Genomic DNA, 21,069 nt, shown 5'->3' with positions numbered 1-21,069 from the left:
TTCACGTGTAGAAATGTAACCAAGTAATTGCTTTGTTGGAAATCCACCTAATACCAGAAGAAAAGAATAAGTGTTCCTTCCTCTTGTTAAAATTTTTCTGCTCTACTCCCCTGGCAGAGGGCTTAGGGATGTTATGGTAGCTATTCCAGGGTTAATAGTCTTTCTGCCCAACCAGCCTCTGTTAAATGTTGGCTCTAGAAGGCTTTTCCTTTGCCTATTAATCTCAGATCAGGTGAGGCCAGTAAGGCAGTGAGGTGAGCATCTCTGTTTTTACAGTGCTAATGACAGACTTGTGAAGGGGGGGAGGCTGTTACTGGGCTCTTGCTCTAACACTGACTCTTTTTCCTGTACATAGCTATACTTTGACATGGTATTCTTGAACTTACAGATCAAAGAGAATTACCAGAATGATCCACTTGTGAATTGTGGGCCATTATCTGTTATTAACTCATCTTGAGCACTGTGGTGAGCAAACTGTAATTTACAGTATGTTATTACATTTCTGCTCACTGTGGTGTGCAGCAGCTGAATATGTGTGTGTGCTAGTCCATAACAATGGCTAATTCAAACAGATCTTTGCCAACCTCTACTAAGGTTGATCAAGAATTTAATTTACTTCTAATAGTTTTGTTTTTCTGCTTCCTGCCCCTCCCACCACATTTAGGAGAGATTTCACCTTCTCCTTTTCTCTTCAGTACATGCTTGCTTCCAGGAAAACTTGGAAGTGCAGCAACAACCTCCTCCAGTTCTCTGCCAGATTTCCTTCAGGATTTAATGATTCAGGTGGCTTCATTTGCTAAATTTTTGCCAAAAAAAAAAAAAAGTAAAAAAAAAATGTAGTTCTCCACTGACACCATATAATAAAGTTGAGCAAACAGGAGGGCTGGTAGGAGACTTATTTTTATTGCCTGGCCCTGGTCACATGACAGATCAGGTTACAAAATACTAATACCCCTGCCAACTCTCAGGATCCACCAATTCCTCTTGCTACTGTTTTAATCCAACCTGCCTTTTCTTATTTTTTCTTTCCTTTTTTTTTTTCTGTTTTTTTTTCTATTTTTCCCTATTTTTTTTTTTTTTTTGTGAGGGCATGGGGTGAGGGGAAAGACATCAGACTGGGGCAGGAGATAGAGTGAAAAGCGAGTATATCATGATTGGGAGTATCCCTTTAGCTCCTTCAGTGTTTGTTCAGCACTTTTTCGCCAGCTGAATAGCTTATTCCCTCAGAGTGTTGGCAGCCTTTGGCAAAAGTAAAGCAATGTCAGCATTCCCCTGTTCCATCTATTTTTTGGAAAGCAATCGTTAAAAATGTTCCATTTTCACCTTGTTTGCAAGTTGTGATTAAGGCTTCTCCCCCAATTAAATTGTGACATTCTGGCATGAAAAACAGCTTCAAGATCGGGAAGATAAGCTAGCACACATGCACACATGCAAAAAAAAAAAAAAAGTCCTCCTTCTTTCTTGTGGAAAGAAATTCAGCAGTTCAGTGGAGCCACTTCTTTTATTAGCAGTGAGACAAATATATTTTCCAAAAAATTGCTGATAAAACAACAGATTTGGAAAACATAAACTTCATGCAACTCTCTGGAGTTCTTCACAGCAGTTTCCTCTTTGTCCCTTCTTCCAGCATACAGAACCAGAGCTTTAGTGTCGGACTCCTGCAAGGAATCTGCCTGGAGAGGTGGATGCCCTGTACCTCTGCACAGTCTCTGATGGGGCAGCTCCACTGCTACTGACACCTCAGCTACACCAAGATGGGCACCACTATGGCCGCAATGTCCCGAGGGTGGAGGTACACCTCAGCAACAGAGGCAGTGCCTCACAGAGTGGGGGGATTCAGGGAAAAAACCTCTGTGCTGTCCTTCCCACAGACACTGATGGTTTTGGTTGTGCCAAAGCTTTAAGACAATAACTACACATAATGTTTCTCCACCTTTATAATGAAGAGCTGTGGCACAGAGCAGTTAGGACAGCAGTTCATGGCAACACAAGACTTCTCTACTGAAGTCAACAGTCAGAATTCAGGTGACAGTGGTAGTCCCTGTGTTTCAGCTACGAGACCACCCATCTTCTCTTCTGGCAAGCATTAGTGGAAATGTACTTCTGCCTTCCAGTGCCTGTGACCATGGTAGTTTCCAAGGGGGAGTGTGTTGCAATTGTTCTAGTTTTTCCATTTCTGCTCTTCTTTCACAAGTTGCCTATAAAAACCTGTAACACTTTTACATTGACCATGTTCTGGACTCTCTTGAAAACACAACCCTGCTCTGATTTCTGACAAAACAACCTCTTGTAGTCAGGAGTGTGTTATGACTTCTCCAGTGAGCAGGCAGGGTTGGGGGAAGTACGTGTCAGCAGTGACTCCATGCATCCGCCCATCTTCGCTTGGTGCACCCACTGATCGCAAGCTGGTAGGGGTGGGGATCATCACTTACTACACTTCTACAGGGCTTTGGCCTTCAGTACTTCCAACCACAGCACTGATGGGGTCCCCTTAGAATGCTTGTTTTCAGGAGGCTTCAATAACACATATTCCTCCTTTTTCATGTGATTTTTTAATGCCATGAGAAACAATGGAATTTATTTTACTGAAGTCTTTCCTCCTTAACTGCAAATAATACAAATGCAAAAGCATCAGGAGGATGATACCATCCACGATGTGGGAAAAGTAGTGCTGGATCTCTACACTTCCCTTGACTCTGACATAGTGGAGTTACCCTAATAACCTGGTTATTTCAGAAACCATGGCCGTGTTGCAATTACCTGCTTGTTGGGCATTTGTTTCCTTGTTCTTTAGGCAGCTCCATTTCTGTGTGTGCAATCACAGCACCCTCTACTGCCTCCCGCTGAACCTGCAAAGGACCGCGAGTAGTGGACTCTAAAAAGGACTTTCGGAGTGACTAGGCTTTCTCATTATCACGTGTGGTTTAAATTACGAAACAACACCCCCAGCATGAGAATAATAATCCAACTAGGTTCTGTCTAGAACGCAGACCAGAGCCCATATATGAACAGTATGAATTCCCCCAGGGATTCAAGCACCTATCAGCCTGAAAGCAGTTTTTCCTTTTAATCTGTAAGGCATTATCTTCCACTTTTGTTAGGTCCATGAAGGAAAAAATAGATCTATTTTCCGAGTGATAAACACGAAAAGACACTAGATCACGTGCTACTCCTGTGTGCTCCTGCACCGACTGCCACGGGCCTGACAGAAAACTCCCATTACAGAATCCAGCCCTCAGGAGCCTCAGGTGTCAGGGGTGTGAAGTGCTCTCTCGGCCCTGCCAGCCGCAGGTTTCCCCTCTGCTGTTTTTGCACAAACCCAGGGGTCTGGTTCGTTTAGTCTCAAATCCCGCCCTTCACCGCCAGCCGCGCTCAGCGGGGCCCTTTGCACCAGCCCCGCCTCACGGGGGGCGACGGGCCAGTCCCAGGTGAAGCGTGCGAGCGCCTCCGGGACCCGGGCACGTGGGCTCCGCAACGCGGTCTGCAGGCCCCGGCAGCGGGCGGAGGAACCGCGCCGGACCCAGCCGTGCAAGGGGCGGGGCCGCAGGAATAGCAATGGGCCCGGCCGGGCCGTGCAGGGGGCGGGGTCGCCCCGGTCCCGCCCAGCCCGCGCCGCTGACGTGGCGCAGCCCCGCGGTGCGCGTGCGCAGGCGGCCCTTCCGGAGCGGAGCAGGATGGTGCTGCTGGAGAGCGAGCAGGTGCGGGGCCGCGGCCCGCCGGCAATGGGGGCGAGCTCGTGTGCCGCCGCGGAGCGAGCGAGCGAGGGAGGGAGGGAGGGAGGGAAGGAGGGAGAGAGAGAGGGGGGCCCGCGAAGCCGCGCGGAGATGCCGGGCCCGCACCGGTCCCGGCGGCGTGGGAGCCGCTGCGGGGGAGGGGAGCGGAGCGGGCGTCACGGTTCCCGGGGACTCTCTCCCGGGGCAGAAGCGCCGGGGCCGCGGGAGGTCCGAGGGCTCAGAGCTCGTGTTCGGAGTCAGAACCGCGGGCCGGGCCGCCCCCGGCTGGGACTTCGTGTCCTGCAGCTTCAGCGTGGGGAAAGCCGGGAGTTCGCCTTTCCTCGATGCTGCCTCCCGCGGGTGGGAGAGAGCCCGGGCCCGGCCGGGGACAAGAGCTCGGAGCTCGTGTGGGGGCTCCCAGCCACGGGCGCGTCTCTTTCTTTTGCAGTTCCTGACGGAGCTTACCAGGCTCTTCCAAAAGTGCAGGACTTCCGGGAGCGTTTTCATAACGCTGAAGAAATGTAAGTGTTGAGTCTGTTACTGGGTTAAAGAGGTGTTAATATGAATCTGACTGTTGTCACCAGGTATTTTAAGCGATAGGAGCTGTAATCCAGGGTATCTGAAAACAAGAGCAGTCATAGGAACAAACCCGTCAGCAGGAGCACTGATTAGCGCTATTACTATTAGTCCTACAACTGTTAGCTGTAGGACTGATAGTACTAGTAGCATCAGCACTAATAACCTTTAAGTGAGACTGTATTTCAAACTGCAGGACATTCAAACTAAGATTTTCTGATTGTTAAACAGTAAGTTAAAATCGTTTGTTTTCTGTACAAGGAGAATTCTGATGTTGTTTTTGTGTGTTCGTGTTCCGCTGGTTCCTGCTAGCTGGCACTACTGGAGAGGCCGAGGCAGGAGGCAGCAGGGTGACACGCGTTTAAAGCATGCTGCTGCTCGAGCAGACAGGGCATATAGCACGTTGAGGGGAGGATTTACTTCATTTTTTCTGGTAGATGTAATTTACAGAACAGATCTTTCTGGGGTTCTAGAGTAAGAGCAATTTGGCAACAGTATTAGTTCAGTTGGCCTGAAATTCGAAGGTGTTTTACAGATCTGCTCATGAGCAGTTTTTAACACCTCATATCAGAAGTCATCTGTTGATTTTAATGAAATAAGAATAAAAATTCTTTTTCAATGCAGATGATGGTCGAACAAAACCAGTTCCACGCAAAGGCCACGTAGAAAGTTTTGAACCAGCAGACAACAAATGTCTCCTGAGAGCAACTGATGGAAAGAAGAAAATCAGCACAGTGGTAAGTGATAACTTTTAAGTTAGAAAAGCTAGTGGCTCTGTGTGTTTTTGATTTAATGCTCCATATTTTAAGTGAAACTTGAGAAAATGTTAACTGGTAGTTGAAAACCTGATGTGTGTTTACTTTGAATGGGGGATTGGGAAAGGCTTTAGCTGACTTTAGGTCTGTTCTGTGATACGACACAAAGAAAAACGTCACTTAGGAGAAATAGCTGAGAACGTGAGCTGCAGCATTTTTATGGTCCCACAAGTGAATCAAACCTTTCTTTGAATGCTTTCACATTTTTCCCATGTGAAAACATGTGACTTAGGGATGAATGGCGTATAGAGGGTTTTATTAATCAAGGAGTGTTTTCAGTTTTCTAAACCAGTGGAGTCCTATGACATACCAGTACAGCACATTGACCACTGAATGTTGATCCAACTGCTGCTAAAAAGACCAAATGGTAACTGGTGGGTAAACATGTACTGATACTTGGTCTGTAATAGCAGACAGAGTTTTCGTGGTTAACCTCCAGTATTACTTTTGTAGGTGAGCTCAAAGGAAGTAAATAAATTCCAGATGGTAAGTTTTTTATGCCTTTCATCTTCCTTTTCTGTAGGTAGTAGAAGTGGTCTGTTGGAAGCAGTGGGCAGCTGTGAACAGGTTGATTTCTTGCTGAACTGCCACAAAAACTAACTGAGACTACCCATTTATCTTAATCTGTTTTTAAAAAATCCTGTTTTATTTTATCTAACCTTGTATATTGGTTTAAACAACAGTATTTTCCTAGTGCAGGGTGTAAGAGCATGATTCTCTGGGAAAAGACAGATAATTGGCCATTTGTAATACATAAAATGTTATCTTGCATATTGTCATTTAAGTATTTGGGGTTCTTTTAAATGGTTCTAATTGTTTTTTCAGGCATATTCAAATTTGCTAAGAGCTAACATGGATGGCTTGAAGAAGAAAGACAAGAAAAGCAAGGCCAAGAAGAGCAAAGCAACACAGTGATGGGACAGTGTGCTACCATCGCTATTATAGACTTGACCCTTGCTCAAAGCAAAGTCCATTTCTTTTTGAGTTACCACTTGTCTTTGGCTTTCCTTCCAGCAGGAAACTGGGATATGATCAGTACTTTTGTTTAAACTGAGAGCAGAGGTGCTTTTTTTGGGTTGTTGTATGGCAGGAGGATGTACAGCATTCTACTGGAATAGCTTTACACTCAGCTGGTTTGTACTTACACTGCTGCTGTGTTCTCTGCAGTGTAAAACCTGTCTGGGGGGGTAGCACAGGGTGAAGAGAAATGCACCCTTTCAGAAGCAAAACAAGACTGGACCAGGAGCCTCAGTGACAGATGCCCGGTTTTATAGATGAGCCTCAGTAATTCTAGGGAAAGCAGGTGCCAACATATTATCAGGAACAGCTGCTTTCCTGTTTCTGTCTTAATCTGAGGGCCATGTCTACATGATGCAGTGCAGATATCCCCAAGGCAGCCAGCACAGTGCTCGAGTTCTTGCAGAGCTTTCACTCCATGCTGATGCAGCTGTTCTGACCTGGGCTCGGGGTGGCGGGAGGGTAGGACTCTGCATCATGCTCCCTTCAGACATAGCTTAAAAATGGTCATCACCTAAACTTTTTTTTTAAAAACATCAGTATATTCAGTATATTCAGGGATCTGAATTTTCCTTCCTTCATATGAACAGATGTAAAAAGTAAAGATGTAATTGCTCCTATTAAAGATAATGAGAAATGGACTGTGTGTAATGGCTGATGTGACTTGTCATGGTGAATTGCTAGGAATGGCACAGTTATCTCTGTCTTTAGGATTGTATGCTGCTTTGGACATTGCTGTTAGAACCTTCACAGTTCCCAGTTTTGTGGTTTGTCTTGCAAGTTGCCCCTATGCATTTTAACTTTGTCACCTTTGCTACAAGAAAGGGTAGAAAAAGTAGGTAGGTATTTATTAATGTAATGAGTCTGCAAATGGCAATCATTTGTTTTAGAGAAAGAGGTGTAAGTTTAAACAAAAGGTACCAAGTGGGGAGGGAAGGAAAACATCAGTGTACTTCCAGAAATCCTTAATATTTCTGTACTTTCCTCCAGTGTTTGGTGTGAAATACAGTACATAGTTAACTATGACTCCTGTAAATCATAGTTTCTCAGCTTCGTTCTTCCTGATGGGGTTGTGCTACAGTTTAGCTTCAAGAAAATAATTATAATACTTCCATCATTACTATAACTTCAAACTTAATCTGACAACTCAGGTAAAGAAAGTTAGTTCAAAACTGGTTGTGCCTCAAGCACATGCAGGTTACTTTTTATCTTTAAAGTCTTTGGTTTAGGTTCTGCAGGTCTAGAACAAGTGTTCTGTTTTATCAGGTCCTCATATCACAGAAGCTGCTTCTTGATTTAAATGCAGAAGTACAGACAGGACAAGCAAAGACAGCCAGGCTTGTAACAACTCAGCCTGAAATTTACCATATTTTATATATAAATTGAAATAGTAGGTTAAAAAATACAACTAAAATCAACACACAAAAGGCTTGTAATGAGTATTTCAATACGGCGCAGCAGTTTTTATTACATAAAAATTCCTCAAAAGTGTTTAAAACAATTTTCATTTATAATTCTAGAACTGATGTTTCTTGTTGCAGTACTATTGTTGCATAAAAGGCATTCTGAAACAATTTTTTACAAAAAGTAGTTTTACATCTGTACAGCTGCTTTGTGTAGCATAAGAGGCGAGAAATACATGGCAATACCTGTCTGTGCTCTAGTCAAGACTTGCTCCTTAATTGCCTATAAAACAACTAATTCCACTTTTTGAAAGCATTTAGTTTTGTATTTGTTGTGGTTTAGGAATGTCATTCTCTAGTTTAGTGCTCCAGTTGAATGAATATGCATGTGCCACCCACTAGCTCCTCCCCCTGCTGGTGGCCGGAGAGGAGAATTGGGAAGCACAGAAGGTAAAGAGCACAGGCTGAGGTAAGAATATACTGGAAACAGCAATGAGATGAGAAAACAGTAACAGCAACAATATCAGTGGCACAGAGTACAGGAAGGGTGAGCGAGTCCATAGAAACAACCGGACCCAAGTGCTCCCTCCGCCACGCTGTGCCCACCTGGAATGGTGTGAGGTGGTACAGATCAACCTCTGGGTTCTGGCCATGCCTCCTAGCTACAGCAAATATTAACCTTGTCCTGGCTAGACCCAGGCCATTATTATACATGAAATGCAATCTGGACACAGAAAAAGGCCCTAGTTGCCTGTCTTGCATTATTGCAGCTTTTTGAAATTCCTTTTGACAAAACGCTGTTGTCCATTTGTAGGAGCATCCCATAAATGATGCTTTAAGTACTAAAACAAAACCTTGTATTCATCTCGATAACTGTACAGGATAAGTGCAGAAATCCTGCAGGGGGAAGGAAAAAAGAATTTTAGTATTTTGAAACTGCAGGTTTGAATGCTGCAATTCCTATGACAAATCCTCAGAATAAGACAGCAGCAAAGATTTAGCAGAAAATCAGTAAGTTTTAGTTTGTTTGGCTGTGACTGCAATTTTCCCCTCATCTTCTTTCCACTGATCTTGCCTGTTCAGTTTTCACTCCAGTGATCTGAAGGCTTAGGGCTAAGTAGTGCTCAGGCCCCAGATGGGATAGGAAGATAGTGAGGGTCTGTATTACATTCATACCCAGCATTGCGTGGAGTATTATTTGGGAGTAGTATTCTGTTGCTCACAGCCTTGGAAGTCCCATGAAGAAAAATGCTTCACTTGATAATGTAGCTGTCTTAGTAAACAGCAAACCTGGAGCAATTTTGGTGCATTTGAGAAAAGGGAACCAGCTTTAGTCTTATTGAAAGGTTAAATAGTACTTTCAAGTGGAACAAAGGCGTAAGTACCGAGGTCTCAAGTAGACCAGTACATGCAGCATTTAACAATTTGAGATTTAAAACTGGACATGGTGGATGTGTCCAGACTATCTGTATCAGCCTTGCCAGAATCCAACAGGCAGACTATGAGGTGAACATAAACGTTTTTATGCTTACAAAACAGAAATGGGCTTTACTGTACATGTTGGGAGAGCATACTTCATGTTTGCATGAAACTGGGCACTCTCCCACCTGTACCTGACTGCCATGGTATTATTTCAAAGCAGGAGGAGTTAAATTAATTCATGAGTTTTAGAGGACAAGCTGAGTCTTATCAGAAAAGAGGGCTTTTATGTAGCAGTATAGATGTATATATTATACATACGTCTATATTTACATATACAGAAGTATATGTACTATATATAGCAGGATACCTGACTGTGCATAAATGCCTGCTATTCATTTCTATTAACAAAGCAAGTGAGATAAAAGTGGCAATATATCCTAGAGCTTCTTGAAAAGACTTAGAAAAATGAAGAACTTATATTTTATCTGTAACTGAGGGTTAGTGACCAGTCCTATACTTTTGAAGGAACTATACACATTTCCTGAGTATTTCTTTTTGCCTCAGAGAGAGGGGAAAGTGAAAGACAAGTTAGGAGCAGCTTATCTTCTAGTTTGAATATAAAAAAAAAATGGAAAAAATCTAGTTTATGTACCCATAGGAGTTTTAACAAATTTACCTCTTTTCCATTTTGAGACTGTAAATTTCATCACAAATTGCTTGTAAATATGAAGATCTCTGCTTGGGCCATCGTGACATCAGTTGTCTCACAGTAGCATCAAAGGCTTGTCTATCTCCATCAAGCTAAGGAAAAAAATTGACAGGGAACTATGCTACTCTCCTACTTTTGTGAAGGAAATACTTCTCCCAGTAGGATGCAGCCTTCTGAATACTGTGTAATGTCAATACTCTAATTAAACAGCTTTCAAACATGATAAATGTCAACAACATGTGCAACTTAATTCCTAAAAAAATTAATTTAGTGATCAGTTTCTTAACACATTTCAGCACAAGCAATGAAAAGGGCTGTGTCAGCTTGGCAGTGCTGGAGAGAATACAGTAACTGTGATATAATGGTGATTAAAAGGGAATGATGTAAGCTGATCATGTGCATATGTATTTAACATTTTTTTAAGTAAAAGGTGATAAACTACCTCCATGATTCATACAGACTGAATGAACAAAGTATTTTGAAAATGTTTTGAAATGTTTCACTGGGTTTTGGTTACCAGACCAGCACTGCTTCAGAGAAGCAGATAAAAGGTATGAAAGTAATAAATGCACTTCCAGTAGGATGCCATTCTTGAGTTTGTGTTTTTAGAGGGTGGAGAGGCATCCATCTCTCTCAAGCTAGTGCTGTCATTGGAGAAAAGAAGAAAGCTTTGTCTTTGGTGTTGTCATCTTTCATGCACCAATGACCAGCTCCTGAGTTGCTAAAGGTGTCAATATAATAAACAACCCTTTTATATCTTGGCTTCACTAAGGGATGTTTCAGCTACTGTACGTGAAACAATTGCCTCTGTATTTTGGGTTCTCCTTCATTAAGGGCTTCAAGGAACACCTTTGTTGAAACTGCTATTAATGCTTATTGGTTTCTGAAAAAGAGCAGTTAAGATTTAATTTTAGATAACTATTCTTGGGGGAAAAAACATCAGAGCTTTGGATTAGGACTTTCTAATGTTGTCTTGTGTAACTTGGACATTTCACAAAAAGTTTTTCTTGGTCAAGCTTCCTGGGTAAAAAAATCTTTTTTAAACCTAATTCAAACTTGAAAGAAAAATCTAGAATGGGTGAATTTTACAATTCACTTCATTGGGAACAGAATTTATAATCTATTGTGTTCAGTTAGAGTTCTAACATTACTTAATTGCTTACCTCTAATGATAAGAAGTGTATCACAGTTGCTTTTGGCAGATCAACCTGTAAAAATATCAAGAAATCAATACTTAACCATTCTCTCTTATCAGTTTGCCAACTAGAGATGAGCTATACTGAAGGGAGCCAGATCTTTTGATTTCCAGAGAAGCATTCATGCTGCTAAAATGGGAAACTTAGTTTAAAATGATTAAAACCTTTTTAACCATTCTTGACAGATTCCATTATGGAAAGTTGCACATAGGTGCAGGCCAACAGGCAGTTATGTTTCCTGAAAAGCATACACCATTTCAAAGTCCTTTGTGACATGGTCAGTGAAGTCTAAAAGCCATATACAAACAAGAGCTATGTTTGCTTAAATGGAAGTGCAAATCTAGCAGGAACAAGTTATTACATCTACCACAATAGTTGGTGTATTACAGCTTAAGAGCTTACATGCTTAAATGCTTGTTATATTTTATTCCATGCAGCTGTCCCATACACACAATTTGAGACACTTTTCAAGTATCAGAGAAACAGACCAGGGGTCTTACTTAACCTGAAGTTTGACTCATTTGGTTATCACTAAGGTGAGGTAATTAGCAGTGGTTTGTTCCAGATAGGAACGGCACCATCCACTGCAAGTAAGGATTCAGAATTAGTTCAGGCTTCTGCCAAATACTTACTGCTAAAATCTCAATCTCACTTGTTTTTTGTTGCAGGCTAGAAATGAATGTCTGAAGTCTTGTTTGTACCTGGGAACAAAAGATGGGCAAAAGTAAAATATACAGCTTGTGAGACAGGTTGGGAACACTGATTTCATACTGCATAGGTGAGAACAAAATAGGCTGCTTCTAACAAGATGCAGAACTACATCATATTGAAACAAATATTTAATATGATTTTCAGTAAAAATTTCACAATAATCCTTGATGAGCAGAGAGGAAGGAGACTGGAGCTGAGACACTCTTGACTCAGTGGTACACACTTGACAATACTGGTTCTAAAGCAGACAGAACAACATGGATGCTTGTGTAACTAGTGAAAACTGCCCTCTGTTTCTGGGTGTTAGATAACCTTCAAAGGAACATGAGAACCTGTGACTGGATGCAGTGAATCACCTCCAGCTAAAGAAGGAGGATGGCTTTTGAAAGCCAAACCAAAATAAGGGTCATGCCTTGTAACACCTTTTATCAGAGCAAGCTAGGGGTCCTGCAAAGGTAGCACTTTAAAAACGTAGTTGCTTTTACATATTCAAAACCTGAAAACAATAAGTCTGTTTAGCTCAGAGAGTAACATCCATTTCTTTATTTGGGTTCTGAGAACTACTAACTGGGGAGATTTTTTTTGTTGCACATCCAAGTTTGGACTGAAAAGGGGATAAAATGACAGTTCTGTTTTACCATGTACTCTAAATATCTTGAGGCTAATAATGCTAAACAAGAAAATTCTGACATTTGTTTCTAGCATCACTGAATGTTTTCTACACTACTATAGTATCAAGTTTTAGGCAGGCTGTAGGGTTTTTTGTTATTGTTTTGGTTTGGGTTTTTTTGTGTTTTTTTTTTTTTAATCCACAATTTTTTCTTAGGCCTTTAGTTTGAGACAACTTAATGAAATAAAATGCATGAAGTACCTTTTACAAACATACTACAAATTAAAAGTATGATGACCTTGCACCTTTGTGCTGGTTTTGTCTGGGGCAGAGTTAGCTTTTTTCACAGTGGCAGTTATGGGGCTATGTTTTGGATTTTTGCTGAACACAGGATTGATAACAGATGGTTTTGTTATTGCTGAGGAGTTAATCACTGATAAAGATAAGTAAGGAAGCAATAGATGGCAAGACTATTAGCCACAGATGTAGGGATCAAACACTATTGTACTAAAGTTACAGGAATTTTCCAACATCTTCCCCCACAGCTGCACAGACTACTTCTTTTAAAACAATATGACTTGTTTGATAACAGAGCCAAGGCCTCTTTCTCCTTTTCGTACAGCCACGCTGGTGGGGAAGCTGGGGGTGCATGGGAGGTTGGGAGGTGACACAGCCAGGGCAGGTGACCCCAGCTGACCAAAGGGACATTCCAGACCATGTGACATCATGCTCAGTATATAAAGTTGGGGGAAGAAGAAAGAAGGGGGGACATTTGGAGCGATGGTGTTTGTCTTCCCATTCACCATTACAGGTGATGGGGCCCTGCTCTCCTGGGGATGGCTGAACACCTGCTGGCCCATGGGAAGCACTGAATTCATTCCTTGTTTTGCTTTGCTGGTGTGCACAGCTTTTGCTTTCCCTTATTAAACTCTCTTTGTCTCAACTCAGGAGTTTTCTGGCTTTTATCCCTCTGATTCTCTCCCTGATCCCACTGGTGTGGGAGTGAGTGAGTGGCTGCATGGGCCTTGGCTGCTGGCTGGGGTTAAACCATGACAACCTTTAACACACTTCAGCATTTAGGGAGGAAGAAAAACAAAAGGGAAGTTCCAGAACCAACAGCTCCTAGAAAAGAATTTTAGTATGCATGCACAATGATAGCTGATGTCACAGATAATCCCTAAAATCCAAACTGTTAGAAAGAGTGGTATTTGCCTTCAACCACCTGTGTTGTTCCTAGTCTAATTTATGAATAAAGAACAAACAGGATGAATTTGTTTAAGTTAGGTGATAATGAAGTATGAATTATACCATTCCTTAACTTCTAAGGATCACTTCTGAATACTTATTTGATGTGTGTGTACCTGAATTTCTTGACGCCGCCTGGCACTGGAAGACAATTTTTCAGGGGCTATAACACTAACGTTAGGCACTGTCCCATGTGATTCAAACACACCTGAAATGCAAACACATCATTTTAGTTCATAGTATTTCTTTATACAACAAGTATCAAGAAACAGAAAATACACAAATACTATGCTAAAATCATTGTAGTACAGGGATTAAAAAACTGCTGAAAACCTCCAAAATCTGACAGGACAATGAGATGTGCACATAAATTCTCAAACACTCACGACTTTGATGGACTGGTTGTTAAGACTAAGAAATTTGGTATTTTACATCACTCTTCCCTGAAACTAAGAAAAGGTTCCAAATGACTTTCGTAATTTCACAAAGGAATGCAGAGCACCTAATATCAAAAAAAGCCATTACAAGAATGAGGTGACTGCTTAATGCTCAGTCCCATAACAGAATCACTGACAAAATGAACAATAAACACCAGCTTCTCCAAATAACAAAAATTACCATTTGAAATGGCTTATTTTGAAATCCAAATTTCCACTTCTGGTAGTCACACACACACACACAACCAACCCGCCAAGTTAAACATGGCCTCTTTCCCTCCCTATTATGCCAAAGTGTGTCTGTGTGAAGTGTTTCTTGAAGAATCACCACCATCACACACTGTATCAGTGCTCAATAAAACAAGATGCAAAAATGCCAAACTTTAGCCACAAAGTAAGCACTTAATATTATTCTTTAGTTACAAACTTATCAGAATAAGGAATGCATATCCACAGCTAGAAAGGGAAAAGCATTTTCATTTGGTCTCAATATTTTAACAATCACAGATCAAGTTATTTTTCATCAAGATGACACTTAAATTTCTCCTCAGCTAGGAAATTTGGCGAATTTTGGCTTTCCCAGCCTCTTCGATTACTGCATCAATGAATGCTTGTATGGAGAATATTCTGCCCATTGGTCTGAGCACTTAGTTTGGAGAAAAAGTCTGTTTAAAATCAGTTGGAACAATATCTGAGATTAGGAGGCAGTGCCTCTAATCAGAGCTCTGCTATAAAACATTTTCTTATTTTGCCTTTGGTACTATTCTCCTAAAAACCAGTTTTTGAGCAGAAAGAGGAACAGTTAGTTTGTATGTTCTGTAACTAGATATTAAATACCTGAAATATTAGTAAATGATCCTTTTTGATTTGGTATTGAAAGATTATCTGCGGTTTCTCTAAAAATAAACAAAGACAGTTAAGGAAGATACAATTATAAAGAAATACTGTAATAAGACAGTAGTTTCAGATTATCATAGATAGTTAAACTTAATTCCAACAGATAAAGAAGTCTGCAGATAGTCCCCAGCACACATTTATTATTCATGAATCAATTTATTCAGGAACTGTCAAGAAACCATACAAAATTACATTTAAAATCAGGTCTAGAAGCAATGCTCCCTATGGATACAAAAAACATCCTCCCTATCATACAAGAGTGATTTATAGCCTAACACAAAAACATATTGTTAGAGTATTCTCTCTGAATTATTAATTTAATCTGCTTCTCACAGGTTTCTGTGACATAATACTAAAGTATAAAAGTTGTATTTATACTTAAGAGCACACATATTCAAAGAAGTCTTCAATAGTTAGTTTGGATACCTTTACTTTCCACATTCAGAAATTCATTAAAAGAGAAATTTCCCAGGGCTATTACAATCAGCTATTGCATTTCTCTGTTTAGTGGTACCATGCAAGGGTTTTTCTATTCTGCTTTCAGGATTTAGAAATAAGGTAACTTTTTGAAAGAATGATTTTCTTTCACAGCTTCTAGTAGATCTGTCACAAAGCACCTGAGGATCAGGTTAGTTGCAAAATAAAATACTAAGAATGGCTGAGGCCCGAAAAAGGAGAATGAGAGGTGAATAGCAGGAAACATCAACTGCTTGTATAAACTATGCTTGATTTCAGTATTTCCAAGCTTAATGATTTCCTTTATTGTTAAGCCTAGTCAGAAAAACTGGATGGCAAATCTGTTAAGATTCTACTTTGTGTGACTAATGCATGTCTATTCCTGCTGTCAGTGCATACATACAAATATATCTGGATGCATGTATAATTACAGACTTACAGGGGGCTATGTGTGTAAGTGACAGCTGCAGTGCTTGAGCAGTTCATTTCTCTACTAACTAGTCCTGTCATTTCTGTACTAACTTCCACTGGTGACTGTAAATAGTAATTTCAATGAAGCCAGGATGAAGGGGTTTTCCTGTGTACCTCAAGTCTTTGTCAGGTGTTACTTTCACTTGTGCCATCAGAGCATACAGAAGTGCAAGAGTTACACCTTCATTTCATCATACCAATACTGTTTCAGAATGAAAGGGATTTGCTGCTTTAATTCTTTGATTACACAGTACACAAATGTAATGGACTTCTGCTCAGTAACAGGAACTTGCAGACTGCCAGACAAAAAGTACTGCTGTTCTAGCAGCTTTGGGGTAACTGTGTGACCTTTTAATTTATGAAGCACTATGGATGTGCGAATGTAGCAGCAGCTAGGGAAATCAGTTTCTTTCTTAATCTCAATACAATTCTGTAACAAAACCTTTTGCTTTCTTTTCCCCTCAAAAGAAATTCAGCAATTTCTTTACCAAGTAAAATTAAGGTTTAACTCAGCATATACAAACATATATTCACTTCTGATTTAGACTATCCACATTATTGACACATTATACCGCTTACCTACTGCATCTTTCGTCACCAATTTTCAATTTCAGTTTCTGGATCAGGTGATCTACTAAGTCAGACTCCAAAATCCTTTTCTCTGTCTGCCTGTCTTTCTCAAAGGATTTCACCTATGATGTAGTTCAATGGGTCTTAAGATTGTTGATTCTTAAAATGGCATACAAATAAACTTATCAAACTTAATCAAAACCAAACTGTTTCACCCATTAAAGGTGAAAGAGTCAGGTAGGAAGCTATTATTACCAGTCAATCACTGCCAATTAAATCTTTGATCAGATTTTTTTCTGCCAATTACTGATTTATTCTGCATTCCCAAAGCAAGGTTGGCTCCCTGCATCTAATGTGATAATTAAGTTCTAAACAATGGTTTATAATTTTAAGTATCATATTATTAATATTTTTATTCAAATAATTATATTAGAATAAAACTTGCCTTTCAATTTGCAAGAGTTAACTCAAACATTCAAAACTTAGGAATCTGCACCATCTTTATTGGCAAGAGGTTAATCAGCAACAACACCATTCACCTCATTAACATCTCCTTTATTGGTTTTGCTTCAATAAAGCCATATTTAAAAGAACACTCTACAATAGGCTTGTAGAGGACTTTGAAATATCACTGTGTCATCACCAAGGTTTACTTATTCTTGCAATTATTGCTGTTACAGTAACAGAGTGAATAAGAAAAATGTTTTAGAAAGGCACATTGGCTGTTCGTGCCATATGCTGTCAAATGGTTAGTATTTTTTCAGTCAAAAAATGAATCTTTGTTCAAAAAATAATGATCTTTTCTCTAATGATCCAGAATATTTTAAAACTTTTAACTTCAGAAAACCAAAGATACCAGAACCACAGGCTGCAAGAGTACAGAAGAACAGAGTACATTCATATTGAGATAAAGTCCAGTCTTTGCATCCTAATCTGAGTTTATAGAGGTGAAGAGTGTGGTTCTGACTGACTGTTGGAACTACACTGATTTTTTTAGATTTACGTTTGAGTTGTATTTATTTTGTAACATGAAAAGAAACCAACTGCAAAGATTGTTAAGTCAACAAATTCATTTTGTAGATTTAAGAAAGTCAGAGACAAGAGAAACCTTTTTCCATGCTAAACCATCGATGGCACTGTCAAGCAATGTTTGCAATAGTTTTTGGACTTTCCTAGAGGGAAGGAGGTCTGTGAATAACAGTGTTATACAGGGATAAAAAACGTTTAAAATGTTGAAATTGTTCAGAAAAACATTTCTATGACTTAACAACCAAAACTGTATTTACCTCAACTCCACTTATTTAAGTATAATTTACATTGTATTAATGACCTTAAAAAAAAAGTAGAACAGAGTATAAATCTGAAACACTATAAAGCATCCCCTGGTCCCATGCTTACCTTCACATGACTTCCTTCTTTCTCTGACACCAGAGCCACATATGTAATCCCAGAGCACCTGCAGTATTCCTGCAGTTCTTCCTGGGACTAAAGTGAGAACAAAAGAAGGGGAACGGGACATTAATTTGATATCTTATAAAATGACCAATTAAGTAATCAATCAGTCTCCTGTCTTTAATAAAATAACTTGATATACAACAGTCACACAACTTCAGAGAGAGAAAAGCTTTATTAACAACTTGAGCAGATGAAACTTCATTATGCATGTATTTATCCACCCAAGGCTTGCTAAAATTGAAATCAAAGTCTATGCTTGGATAGAGACAATGCCTAGGTCCTGCAGCCCAGGTTCCCACACAGAAGGGCTACCTAGACTAGAAGTGCAGAGTTCAAGTAACTAAAAATGTGCAGTGTAGCATCAGGCAGACAGACACCACCCTGCTGCCTGCAGCTTTCAGTCCTGCGTGGCCGGAGGTCTGCCACTAAAGCTGACTCCAGCTGGCTTCCTGTAAAACCAAGGCTATGCTGACTCACTCAGCACTGCTTGCAGGACAGCATTAGACAGAGGCAAGAACTGATCAAACAGTCATTCCTTATGGATCAAACAAACAAACAAAACAAACAACCCCAAACCAAGAAACTCCAGCCTACGTGATCATAGGAAAAGTATATAATCTAGAATTTTTAGTCCCAAGGGACTGAAATGATTGGAAATTTTATGGCAAAATAATTACAAAAAAGTCAGGCAAACTGAATGAGCTCAAAGCTTCCTGCCCTGCAGCACATGATGTGCAATGGGCAACTGCAGTCTCTCTCTTGTTAGTCACAAACTGGGACACTTGAAGGTGAAGCAGACTCAGAATCCTTAAGTAAGTGCCATCACCTCTAAAAGGGACTTCAGTGTTGCCATGTAGCTCACTACATTCCAGTGAAGCAGTGCTGGCTACAGCTCTGTTTGCTTTCAGCTGGACATAAATGGGCCCAGCTCAGCTTGCCACTCTCTCTTCCCCTCCTACTACACATCTCTTCAAGGACTACATGGGGACCCATCTAGTAGCTCAGTTTGCTAAACTGGATTTCTAACAGTAAAACAATGTCAATATTCCCTCTGTACCCGAGTGTCTTTGGCCATCTGGCTATTTAAAAGTTGATGCTACTGTTCTGTTCTTGATGTACCCCCTATTAAGTATTAAATTTATTAATAGGAGGGATCCTTCTTCACACTTTTAAATACTCTGGAGGAATGCTGCAAAGCCATTGAGACTTTCTTGACATTACTGTATCTGAATAGCACCCTACATGCTCAGTATTATGAGCCTCCACCTCAATAAAAACAGAAAAATACCCCAAAAAAGTATGGTTTCAGTCTGCACTAAATTGGAGAACAATAATACAGTTAACACATGGAGATAAAAAATTCTACCTGGGACCAGTCATACATTATTTCAGCTGGAATTCCTGCAGTCCAGAATTTCTGAACAATGTTGATAGCTCTACCCATTGACATCTGACCAACACTTACAACCAGCAGGTCACACGAGCTGACAGAAACCTGAAGGGAAAGTAAAATCAAGGAGACAATATTAGTCACAAGACCACCTTTCCCCCTCCATAAGGTAGCTAAGGTTACAAAGATGGACAAATATTCCAACATTTGCCAAAATGCATCACCCTAAAAAGCAAAAAAGGGATTGGATCCACCTGTTTTGAGAGCTACAAGCCACCTAAGTCTGTCTGAAAGTCCCTGAAGCTCAATCTTCGATGCAAAGCACCTCCACAGCCTAACCTGCCAAGTATCCCTGCCTACTCTGTTCCTTCCTTCCCACTATCCTTGCCAAGGTTAATTTATTCTTATAGAGAAAAGAGAATAAAATACACATTTCACAACCAAGTGATGATGTGTGACACTGTACAAAGTAGTCAATATTCTTGAAGTTTCTTTCCATGTCTATCTTCTATACTTCGATAAAGGGAGAGGTAGTAGAGGAAAAATAACACTAAATATCTACAGTTGTACTCTTCCATCTGAAAGAATACACAGTCTGAGAAAAACATCTCATTAAATTAAAAATAAAATGGTGTAAGCCTGAAGATCCTGTCTTCCCTTAATTCTCATTTAATAAATAGTTCTATGTAGAGAAACACAAAAGAACACAGGTCATCTTGATGTCTGCCTTCTATTTCAGTACAGTATTATTTTGGAACATATCTGAACATCTTATTTTTTGTCCATCTCTAGCTACAATTAGGTTATCGAACTGTCAGAAGTAAACAAATTCCCCACTTCCCAAAAAAGACTTACAGAATCCTCCACACTGGAAACAGCAGCAGTTATTTTATCTATAGCTATGCTGACTCCAACAGCTGAAGGAACTGGTCCCACTGTCTGTGGCCCTCTAAACTGTGGAATCTCAAGACAAGAAAAAAACAGAATGGAAGACCAGTTAGTTATCTTGGCAAAATGGGTTAAAAAAAATCAAAACTTACTAGAAGAGATAAGCACATACCAGATGATCATATCTGCCTCCTGCAGCAAGAATTTCAGGCACAGTTCTTTGTCTTCTTTTGATGTATGCTATAAACTGAAAGATAATACCATTGTGCTGCTGTATTTTGTAAACTAGTCCCAGATTTATAGAGATCTGTAAAATAAAAACAAATATGTGCACATATATATTTAATTTCCTGTTAGCAGCATGGATTTAAAACATTGCTTTCACATAAGGAAGATCTATGGAAACATTCCTTATCTCCAAAAATTTAAAATACAGTGAAAAATAAGGAAATTAAAGGTGCTTTATTCTTACAGCATCTCAAGAAACCTGTAGCACAAAACCCAAACAGCAAGCTTCAAGGAAGGTGGAGGCCTTTAGTAGTCATTAGATTTCTGTCTTTTTAAAATATTTACAGTTTGTTTCAAAATTTATTAAATCCCCTCTTTTATGCTCTAAGTAATGCCTTCAGTCTTGGGTGGAGAAAGGAAAAAAGTTTGAGTGTCATTAGAAAAGTTAAGCCAGAGCCTTCTGACTAGAAGAGGTCTTATTTTTAAAATGCATCTTTAATAAAGAAAAAAAAAAGGGGAAAAAAAAGGGGAAAAAAAAGGAAGAAGTATCAATTCAGTATTATTTGCCATCAAGACACTTGCACATGCTTTTTCTGTTCTAAAATATCTTTATTTCTTGGCATATTACAATGCACAGCAGCCCTGTAATTCCATTAATTTATTAGCAGAGCATTTTACAAACCTGAAGTTTTATTCCCAGTTGCTTTAACAGACCAATGATTTCCTCTAAATCCTTCATGCCATGCTTCAACAGCTGAGTGACACTTGGCTTTTGTTTTATCATTGTGTTTAGAAAGGGAAATACATTACTTGCTTCTCCCTTCTGCTCAATGAATTTATAGAGTCGAGAAAGCTAAAAA

At 40.0% G+C, this 21,069-nt stretch overlaps 2 protein-coding genes and 1 long non-coding RNA gene across 10 annotated transcripts in view; 1 reads left to right on the top strand and 2 right to left on the bottom strand.

The window, feature by feature from the left end:
• Window positions 1–497: 497 nt before the first annotated feature.
• LOC139590689 (uncharacterized) lies at window positions 498–3,453 on the bottom strand. Its single transcript, XR_011679401.1, has 3 exons — window positions 3,320–3,453; window positions 2,761–2,849; window positions 498–796 (listed from the first exon to the last, which is right to left on the bottom strand). It is a non-coding gene; the product is annotated as an uncharacterized lncRNA (long non-coding RNA).
• Window positions 3,454–3,574: 121 nt separating this feature from the next.
• SRP14 (signal recognition particle 14) lies at window positions 3,575–6,762 on the top strand. Of its 2 annotated transcripts, XM_071427059.1 has the most exons (5): window positions 3,578–3,698; window positions 4,162–4,234; window positions 4,914–5,026; window positions 5,558–5,590; window positions 5,930–6,762. In XM_071427059.1, the coding sequence occupies exons 1-5, from the start codon at window positions 3,675–3,677 to the stop codon at window positions 6,017–6,019; spliced, it is 333 nt and encodes a 110-aa protein (XP_071283160.1). In that variant the 5' UTR covers window positions 3,578–3,674; the 3' UTR covers window positions 6,020–6,762. The 2 variants fall into 2 exon arrangements, with proteins under 2 accessions (XP_071283161.1, XP_071283160.1); XM_071427060.1 differs by lacking the exon at window positions 5,558–5,590 and having other exon boundaries at window positions 3,575–3,698.
• Window positions 6,763–7,557: 795 nt separating this feature from the next.
• Window positions 7,558–21,069, bottom strand: part of EIF2AK4 (eukaryotic translation initiation factor 2 alpha kinase 4) — a 38,605-nt gene continuing 25,093 nt past the window's right edge. For 2 of the 7 annotated variants that reach the window (XM_071427057.1, XM_071427055.1), the window contains 12 exons: window positions 20,892–21,062; window positions 20,154–20,288; window positions 19,949–20,056; window positions 19,070–19,198; window positions 17,647–17,733; window positions 16,258–16,370; window positions 14,692–14,750; window positions 13,534–13,625; window positions 11,484–11,552; window positions 10,819–10,863; window positions 9,623–9,747; window positions 7,558–8,421 (listed from right to left, as the gene is read on the bottom strand). In XM_071427057.1, coding sequence (XP_071283158.1) covers window positions 8,367–8,421; window positions 9,623–9,747; window positions 10,819–10,863; window positions 11,484–11,552; window positions 13,534–13,625; window positions 14,692–14,750; window positions 16,258–16,370; window positions 17,647–17,733; window positions 19,070–19,198; window positions 19,949–20,056; window positions 20,154–20,288; window positions 20,892–21,062 — 1,188 coding nt within the window. In that variant the 3' untranslated portion in view covers window positions 7,558–8,366. Of the gene's footprint in view, window positions 8,422–9,622; window positions 9,748–10,818; window positions 10,864–11,483; window positions 11,553–13,533; window positions 13,626–14,691; window positions 14,751–16,257; window positions 16,371–17,646; window positions 17,734–19,069; window positions 19,199–19,948; window positions 20,057–20,153; window positions 20,289–20,891; window positions 21,063–21,069 lie in introns of those variants that run through there. The other 5 variants (XM_071427056.1, XR_011679209.1, XM_071427058.1 and 2 more) reach the window with 5 other exon arrangements.

Source organism: Agelaius tricolor, unplaced genomic scaffold (genome assembly GCF_023055355.1).
Source record: "Agelaius tricolor isolate 1412-34295 unplaced genomic scaffold, bAgeTri1.0.p SCAF_5, whole genome shotgun sequence".
NCBI lineage: Eukaryota > Metazoa > Chordata > Aves > Passeriformes > Icteridae > Agelaius > Agelaius tricolor.
The sequence above is the reverse complement of the archived record's forward strand: the minus strand, read 5'-3'. Positions and strand labels throughout refer to the sequence as shown.

Coding starts and splice junctions, on each gene's coding strand:
- SRP14 (XM_071427059.1), top strand. CDS start 3,675: ATGGTGCTGCTGGAGAGCGAGCAG. Junction 3,699..4,161: donor TGCTGCTGGAGAGCGAGCAG/GTGCGGGGCCGC, acceptor TTTCTTTTGCAG/TTCCTGACGGAGCTTACCAG. Junction 4,235..4,913: donor TTTCATAACGCTGAAGAAAT/GTAAGTGTTGAG, acceptor TTTTCAATGCAG/ATGATGGTCGAACAAAACCA.